At 34.7% G+C, this 9,762-nt stretch overlaps 1 protein-coding gene across 2 annotated transcripts in view; it reads left to right on the plus strand.

Moving 5' to 3' along the window:
* Positions 1–9,375, plus strand: part of HPGD (15-hydroxyprostaglandin dehydrogenase) — a 33,589-nt gene extending 24,214 nt beyond the window's left edge. For both annotated transcript variants that reach the window (XM_066279028.1, XM_066279019.1), the window contains 3 exons: positions 3,122–3,198; positions 6,238–6,401; positions 7,562–9,375. In XM_066279028.1, the coding sequence (XP_066135125.1) occupies positions 3,122–3,198; positions 6,238–6,401; positions 7,562–7,700 (380 nt within the window). In that variant the 3' untranslated portion in view covers positions 7,701–9,375. The remainder of the gene's footprint in view (positions 1–3,121; positions 3,199–6,237; positions 6,402–7,561) is intronic.
* Positions 9,376–9,762: the final 387 nt, after the last annotated feature.

Here is a 9,762-nt window from a genome sequence, read left to right on the forward strand (position 1 = left end):
CTACATGTACGGTGGAGATCAAGAAAAGCTTTCTATTTACAAAATTAATTCCAACTTGTTGAAAAAATAGAATTCTTTTTATTTGTAATACCCCCAAACTGGAAAGAACCCACATATCTATCAACAGCTTAATGCATATACAATTGATGAGTTTAAACTTACAGTGAAATACTATTCAGAAAAAGAAAAAGAAAAATGAGCTAATGATACATACTATCATATCACATGAATGAATCTCAAAATAATTATCCTGAGTGAAAGATGTCAGACAAAAAGGAGTTTTCACTGTATGATTACGTTTATGTAAACTCCCAGAAAAGGTAAACTAATCTATTGTGACACAAAGCAGCAAGTGGATGGTAGCCCACAGGGAGGGAAAAAGCAGAAAGAAGGTTGACAAAGGGATGTGGGGAAACTTATGGATATGTTTATTATCCTGATTGTGGTGTGGTTTCATGGGTGTACACATTTCAGAATATATATTGTATGTTAATTATACCTCAATAAAGTTGTAAAATATATAACTAAAAAGGGGCACTCAGTTTCTGCACCTCTAAAATTAATTTATGTGGCCTTTGATCTAATATCAGAAAGTGAAATGATGCAATAGTAAGCATTTTGCAGGATAGCAGCGAAGATGTCATTAGAATGTTACAACAAGAATCATAAAATCAAGCCCTACTTTCAAAATGCAAACAAGTTGCTTCACATTCTGGTTGTATTGCAGTTCTACTTTTAAAGTAAAGTATATGTCTTGTTCTTGCTTCTTAAACAGGAACAACACAACACTATTTGATTTATGGCACTTCTGGGACACTTTGAACTAGCTTGGGTTCAGAAGTTCAGTACCTCCACATATGTAACAAAAATTCCTTTCAGATCATCTTTGACAACAGTTACGAACAGCATCCTTGTGCTTTTTGTGGCTGTGTCAACTAGCTTATCTCTGATGAAGGTGCACTCTGCATTTCCTGCAGTTGGTGAACACTATCCTACTGCCTTTGTCTGAGAAACCTTTAAGGAGAGGATAAAACAGTTCAAAGAACACGAAGCAGCAATGCCTGATGCAACTATTTATTGCCTTTATCTCAACTCCGAATACAACTGTGTACCCTGTGCAGGCATCATGACTTCTCGTTGACTTATAGAGCTGAACTTAATTAACTTACATATTTTACTTAAGCAAAACAAAACAAGAAAAGAACCACCTGTTACAGTGCTTTGATATTACTGGGTGGATACACAATGTGTGAACTATCATTCTCAGGATTTAAATTGCTCTTGAGCAAACATACTTTATAAATTGAGACCTGAAAAACACCCAGGGAGTGGCTAAGGTCTGCATTTATTGCAGAACTTTAGCACAACACACTCAACTGATTGGTGGTGTTCTGGGACTAGTTAGCTAGGTGGAGATGAGCATGCCTCAGCAGAATAATTGAGCATATTAGCATGTCTTTTGATAGTAATGACATTACAATAATCAGGGATCACTGTCTCTTGACTCAGAAATCACAAATTTAAAAAATGTGAAAATATTTGCCTCTCAGCCTTTTGGCTGAGATCAGGTATGAAAGATGTAAAAATGAGTTATTTCAAGAAATTAGTTAAAAATCAAAGTACAGAAATGGCTCTAGTTAAAAGTCTTACTGTTGATTAGACAGAGAATCAACAATTATGAGAAATAATCTTGATAGTAATAGCTACTGAAGTAAAAAGGGGTTGTTGTTTTTTTTTTCAGGAGGAGGGGTTGAGCCAGTAGGCAAGGGAGAATAAACACCCTACATATATAGAAACACTGCTCCTTTTTCTCCAGGCCATGAATTTAATCATATTTTTAATTAATTATTATTGTACATATATGGAAAATTAAATAAATTCTAATATTGCTTGAATTCTGTTATTGAGTACATGATTATGAAAGGAAATAAAATAAGACCATAGATTTTTATTTTTGGTTTGCTTTTCCAAGGTTGTAGGGTAAGAAGATCGAGGCAGTACTATAGATCAAAATGCAAAGAAGTTAACTTTTAATTTTCTTAAACATCTTAGAGATGCAGTTGGTGACAGGAAAATGGGTACTAATTTATAATGAAGACAAATAATAATCTCTAAATTCCATTTAAGCACTTTAAACTCCTTCAGCCATTTGGAAGTCTTTAACAAGGTAGACTATATATATACTGCTCACAAAAATTAGGGGATATTTCAAAATGAATATGAAGAAATAAAAAAAGGAGCATTTGATTTTTTTATTATTATTAAACAAGAACATCAGAAAAGCAAATGCCCTCTCTGTCTCTCTCTCCTCTCTCTCTCCCTCTCTGTCTCTCTCTCTTCCTTTCTCTCTTCTCTCTAAAATGAATAATAAAAAAAAAAAAGGCCTGACCTGTGGTGGCGCAGTGGATAAAGCATCAACCTGGAAACGCTGAGGTCGCCGGTTCGAAACCCTGGGCTTGCCTGGTCAAGGCACATATGGGAGTTGATGCTTCCAGCTCCTCCCCACCTTCTCTCTCTGTCTCTCTCTCTCCTCTCTCTCTCCCTCTCTCTCTCTCTTCCTTTCTCTCTCCTCCCTAAAATGAATAAATAAAATAAAATAAATTTAAAAAAGAAAAGCAAATACCAAGTCAAAGAAAGTTGTTTGATTATGCAAATGAGATGCAAAACCAACTTTTATCTCATTGGTGAAAATGCGCTATGCAAAAGGCTAAAGTACTAGAGTATCTGCATGCTCCCTGATCCCCTAATTTTTGTGAGCAGTATACTTTTAAAATCCAGACTTAAATGCTGCAAATTAGATGGTAATTTACTGGATTTAAAGGTGATTCTCTTTAAGTTTTAGATAACATTGACTTCTCTTGACAGAAAGATCACTCTTGGCTGAATTAGTAGGTTATAACTTATCTCCATGCATTCTGGTCAGTACAGTGGATAGAGATCATGGAAGGAAGGAATCATGCTAAGATTAATGAGTTTTACAAAGTTGTCTGATGATTATTTAAGTGTACTTTCTAGATTAATTTTAAAGTGAACAGTTACAAATTATCCATGTGCATAGCAATTATTGGGTTTTGTCTGCTTATTGTTTAATAAAATTGTTTAAATTTTGTGTTTGCTTTAGGACTCATGCCGGCTGCCCAACAGCCTGTCTATTGTGCTTCAAAGCATGGCATAGTTGGATTCACACGCTCAGCAGCGGTGAGGATATAACAATCACAGTCTTGCTTTTTCTCTCTGTGTTCATATATGTAGCCTGGGTTCTATACAGTCAAGGGGAATGCATTCAGAATTCAATACATCTGAATGAAAGATATGCCCAGTGAAAAGATTATGCTTAGTGAGATAAGCCTGTCAGAGAAAGACAAGCACCATGTGATTTCACTCATATGTAGAATCCAATGAATGAAATAAACTACTAATAAGCAAATAGAGACAGACTGCTAGAAAGCAGGCTGATTGCTGTAGGCAGGATAGAGGTGTCTGGCAGGGGTGGAGGGATTGGGTAAAAAAGAGAAAACTCATGGATGCAACAACAGCGTTGTGATTGCCGGTAGAGTGGGGAACGGAGGTGGAGGAGAGTATGGGGGGATAAATGGTGATGGCCGGAGACTCGACCTGGGGGTGAACATACAATACAGTGTACAGATCAGGTGTTATAGAACTGTGCACCCAACACCTAGGTAAATTTTGTTAGCCAGTGTCACCCCAATAAATTCAATAAAAAGGAGAAAAGAAATATATTTTACCTCAATCTTTATTATAAAAAATAGTTTAAGATCACATAAAGGAACAAATAAAGAATAGATCATTTTAAAATGAAGTGGATTCTAAACACAAATGTGCTATTAGAAAATATCCTAATGCTAAATTATGAGAAGATAGCCTTTTATTTTAAAATTGACTCCAAATCTAAAAAATATTAACTTCATCCTTCCTTAAATAGACTTTGCAGTGTGCTCCAGTCACTACATGTCACTGCAGATGCGATAAAATGAGGGAGCCCGTGGGGGCGGGCAGAAGGGGTGGAGCAGGAAATCACTTGGTAGGGTAGTGGAGGATGACGTCTCAATGCATGCTTAGCATGAAAGGTGCCCAGGACTTTAAAAAGTATACTTTAGACCTAATTGACCACATGAATAGATAATGTAAAATGGGAATGCTTGCCTTTTCATAATAACTGAGAAGAAGGTAGTTTGAACGAAGCTAGACAAGCAAGGGGTAAGTAGGGTGAGGAACAACTGAAGATGTAAGCAGGAGCCTGTCCAAGAGGGGTTTATGGATTGTAACGAGCTTAGATTTTATTCAAAGTGAAGCCATCAGTGGCGACTACTTGGAGAATATGTTGAGAGGACAAGTGTAGAAGAGGTGAGGACACTGAGAGTCTCTGCAGTGATTCGTCTAGATGAGACACAGAGAGAAACCAGACAGATGAAGAGAAAAATATGAACAGAAGAAATACTGGAGGTAAAGAAAACAGATGTGTGACCAGTAAATGTTCAATCAGAAAAGAAAGATAAGCAGCTCTCACAATCTTAATTTAAATTGATTGGACATTTTAATTTAACTTGCAAAGACAATCTTTAATTCAGCTTTTATTGATCTCATTAAGCTATTAAATAATAAAACCTCCAATTTATTTATGTTTACAATTACAACACTGAAACTTGTCCAGTCTCCATGGAGGCTTAGCATATACAGTCAATTCTTCTTGTTTCTTTTAGTTATGTTCTATAAAAGCACTTGCAAACACTGAATTAGAGAAGTTAAAGCCTGAGGTTACAATATTTTTTTTTTTTTGTATTTTTCCGAAGCTGGAAACGGGGAGAGAAAGTCAGACAGACCCCCGCATGCGCCCAACCGGGATCCACCCGGCACGCCCACCAGGGGCAACGCTCTGCCCACCAGGGGGCGATGCTCTGCCCCTCCCTCTGCCGCGACCAGAGCCACTCCAGCGCCTGGGGCAGAGGCCAAGGAGCCATCCCCAGCGTCCGGGCCATCCTTGCTCCAATGGAGCCTTGGCTGCGGGAGGGGAAGAGAAAGACAGAGAGGAAGGAGAGGGGGGGGGGAGGGGGGGTGGAGAAGCAAATGGGCGCTTCTCCTATGTGCCCTGGCCGGGAATCGAACCCGGGTCCCCTGCACGCCAGGCCGACGCTCTACCGCTGAGCCAACCGGCCAGGGCCTGATCAATCAATACATATGTGAATTTTTGCTTAAAGTTTTATGTGAGTTTCTGTTTAAAGATACCTTATTTAATATGTACTGTATTGCCATTTGAACTAATGGCCAATAGCACTAATACCTCATGATTGAGTGAAGCTTATCTAACACACGTATTTTCTCTGTAAGACACATCACAGACCTCTTAGGAACACTAGACAGTATTTCAGCACTATTCTTGGGGGAGGGGTGCATTTTAAATAGCAAAATTGTAAACAAAAATAAGAAAAATGTGGATTAAATACACCATGAAGAGGACACCTTTTACAGTTAGAATGGTTGAAACAAGAAAACAGAGCGTTATTTTGTCTGACTTCAATTGGAACATTGGCATTGGACAACTTAGATTTCTCACTGCCCTGTGCTTGTCCACAAATGACCCCAAAAGCTCCACGAGTATTGATTTGGGGGGATTACAAATAAATTTTAGTAAGTAAGAAAATAGAATCCTCAGATAATCAACTACATTTTGTTTTACAAACAGTTCAAATAAAGTCAGTAGGTTAAAAATGCAGCCAAAGATTGTTAGTCTGAAAATACTTAAATTGTCTTCCAGATAATTAGAAGTATTTTTTAGAAACAGTCAAAGTCCTAAAACTTTCCACTAACAGTATTTTTAAGCAAATATTCTGTCATATAAATCTAATCTTTGAAAGAAAACTTGGGATATTAATTTTAAACCTCAACTTCCTACCTTCAGGTTCTGGCTGAGTTCAGTAGATAAGAGAGCAGCAGCCTTAGATAATTAAGTATTTTCAGGAGTTGGCCAGTAGGTAATATTGATTTTTTTAAAAAAAAATTAATTAGGTGAGGCTTTCAGAAATTAATTCAGATCTTTAGATACATGTTCTCTTACTTTCTGCTACCAGCCAACTTTAACATTGTCATTGTTACAAAGCTAGAAGGATATTTGACTAGCATGTTTCATATTAGAGTCTTTAGAATAGGCTTATCAGTTTGTCCTATGCTGTACATTTAGAAAACTATTGAAACCTGCAACCTTCTACTTTCAATTGACAGATGGCTGCTAATCTTATGAAGAGTGGAGTGAGAATGAATGCCATTTGCCCAGGCTTTGTTAATACGCCCATCCTCGAATCCATTGAAAAAGAAGAAAACATGGGACAATATATAGAATATAAGGATCACATCAAGGATATGATGAAATATTATGGGGTTTTGGAGTAAGTAAAACTATACTTGTCTTTTTATATGGTGGAGCAAAGTACTATCTATACATAAGCAATAAAAAGGGGGAAAATAAGGTTTTAAATAAAAGAGGAGAAATAAGCTTCAAAGTTTTGGCTTGGCAAAGTCTCAAAGAAAATATTTTTTCTGGGTTTCTGAATAAAATGTGTTTATATGTTAGGAATTTTGCTTTAAGATATAGACAATGCATCATTAATACCTTCAACCATAAGCAGATATTGTTTAAAAAGGTGATGTTCAGTTACCTTTAAAAGCAATGATTATCTGCCTACATTCCAAGCAATATTTACATATACTCCTTATAAAATTTTATATGGCTCCCTAACTTAAACCATTTTCATTATAAGCAGTGGATCACACACATGTTTGGTGAGCAATGTCTGGGTTAGAGCAGCTGGAGGTGGACAGTACAAACTCACAGCTCTCAGGCTGGTAGAATCAGACCCCCTGGGGTCAAATCCTGGCTCCACCTCTAACCATGAACTTACCCGCCAAGATCAGTTTTCTCGCATGTTAAGTGGAAATAATACTAAAACAAACTTAGGGGGCTTTTGAAAGTCTAAAACTAAGTTGATACATTAAAGTGTTTAAAAAAGCAATTAATAATAGACATTCATATAAATGTCAGCCTAATTCTTCCTATTTCAACTCTAAGAACATTTCTATCTGATGAGTCTAAGATCTGATAGGATCAAGATAACAAAACAATAATTTTGTCCATGTAAATAATAAGTATAAATCCATAAATCCTTCCTGTCAAGATGACAGAAGATTAGGCATGGAAATCTACATTTAAATTTATCAGATAATTTAGTTAATATCTAATTGAATAAAAAATGGAGATAACAATAATTCCTGATACACATTTCCCTATTACATGTTAAAAATAATAGATTACTCAAAAGTAACTTGATAAATGGTGATGGAAGAAGACTTGACTTGGGGTGGTGAACACACAGTATAGTCTACAGAAGATGTATTATAGAACTGTACACCTGAAATCTTTATAATTTTATTAAACAATGTCACCCCAATAGATTTAACAAAAACATCTCCTGCTGAGAAAGTAACTCAAAAATGAACTGAAAAGTCTCAAGTTTTTGTTCTAAAACACCAATGTTTCCTTTACTTTTAGCCCATCGATGATTGCCTGTGGATTAATAACACTTATTGAAGATGATTCTTTAAATGGAGCTATTATGAAGATCACAACTTCTAAGGGAATTCATTTCCAAGACTATGATGCAACTCCATTTCATGTAGAAGCTCAGTGAATATCTTATATATAAGCCATAACTGAAAATAAGCACAAGTGACTTACATTCAGACCATATTCAGACCTTATCTTTGTTTGAATATAGCTTTTTAAATGAAATGTTATTGTTCAATGCTTTCCTTAATAAATTTGATACTGATCTTTTCCCTACATGATTAGTCAAGTATATGCACTTGATCATAGCCAAAAGACTGAGAAACAAATAGTCAAGTATATGGATGAAAAAATTAGGAACTGTTAAAAATATGATGTGGACCAAACTAGATTTTGATCTTTACAGTCTATGTAATAATTAAAACAAAGGATATTCAAGAAATATTCTGCTTTACAGAAACTGTATTTAATTTCATGATTCATGAATATTAATGTTCTTCAGAACATCAGTTTAAAAGAGATACTTGAATTTTTATTTAAATCAAACCAGATGTTTAAAAAACCCTCATTTTGTTTCGATAGTAGCATTTTAAAAGAGGGAGCTACCTATAATGGCAAATCTTTAGTAACTATAACTTTTACTTATATACCATCTTTCAGCTGAGCATTTCAGCTCATTAATGATGTGGCATGTTTTGAGCCTAGCAGTTAAACAAAATATTGCAGTGTGAATATATCCCAAATGAAAAATCTGATGTATGGAAAAACTACGCAAAGTAACTGGCTGAGATGTTGATTCACAGTTCAGCTTCACATCTGGGAAAAATAATTCTTTTCGCTTTGCTAACTTTAAGAATTTAATTGATTCCAAAAATCTCAGGAATAAAATATTTAATAGTTACAGCAGGAAAAGATAGTGCTCCTAAAATATTATATCTAAGATAGGCTCCTTAAGAAAAAAAATACAAATGCAATATTTTTCAGATTACTTCTTTGTGTATTTGTACCAATTTCAAAAGTGCCTACTTTTCAATGGAACTTTTGTCCTCTAATCTCCAGAAGTTACTTAGTGTTCTATGTATAGATATTAAGGAGAAGAAAACAATTTTGTTGCAGCCTCGCTGTAAATGTTTTTATTTGCTCAAAGCCATAATCGCAAGAGGTAAAAATAGCTGTGATGTTTTCCTGTCTTCTCTGTCGGGTATTTTAAGATAGGATCATTAAATACACCTGCTTTGGGTAACCCTATTTGCATGCAATAGTTAATGCTAATAATAGTGAAAGTACATTTCTAATTCAATCATTTCCTCTTTCACTTATAAGTGATCCACTCCATTTGTTAGCTCTAAAGCTCTCAGCTTGGAACTATATGAGATAAATAAATATTTCTTAGGGATACTGGATTGTTGCCATATGATGCTCTGTTTTAATTCTGCCACAGAGAACACATTGCCTTCACTTTTAAGAAGGAATTTGAATATGAGTAATTATTGTTTAGATCTTCACATAAGGTATTTTAAAAACACAACAAGAAATGAACATCAGTAAAAGTCTATTAGAGATAAGTTATATAAATAATTAAGCACAGACTTGTTCATATGTTGTTACAGTGACCAATCAATGAATAATGGATACTGTATGTGTCATATCATTTATTGTATATATTTTCCCATTGTAATATTCAAAGCTGTAGCTTAAACCTTTCATTTGTGGATAATTCTTTGTGTTGGCAGCTTTCAATATACTTTATACTTTGATTAATTTTTTTTCAAATCAATAAACTATGCAGACATTTAAAATTGAGTAGAACTAAGAAGTGCTTTTATTCTAAAAAAAGTGATTTTAATCTAAAAGTTATTTTACATTAAAAATTTATCTTTTATAAATAGATTTAAATAAATCTATAATGTTATATGATATCTCTATATACTGGCTGAGAAAAAAATAAATATTAAATTGGGAGTGGGGATTTTTAGTTTCCTTCATTGTATTTTTCAGTGAAAATCCTAATGTGAATAATATGTATTTTAAAATGTGTTTTCCTAATAAACAAAGTAGGGCTCACTGAGGAGCAAAACTAAAAATGTGTGGATACTGAAGGAAGATTGAGGTTAATAATAACATTGAAATGTCCAACAAACTTTTTTTTTTTTAGGTTTGGGTTAAAAACCCAAACAACTTTTTTA

The sequence above is a fragment of the Saccopteryx bilineata genome, chromosome 1 (assembly GCF_036850765.1).
Source record: "Saccopteryx bilineata isolate mSacBil1 chromosome 1, mSacBil1_pri_phased_curated, whole genome shotgun sequence".
In the NCBI taxonomy this organism is placed as follows: domain Eukaryota; kingdom Metazoa; phylum Chordata; class Mammalia; order Chiroptera; family Emballonuridae; genus Saccopteryx; species Saccopteryx bilineata.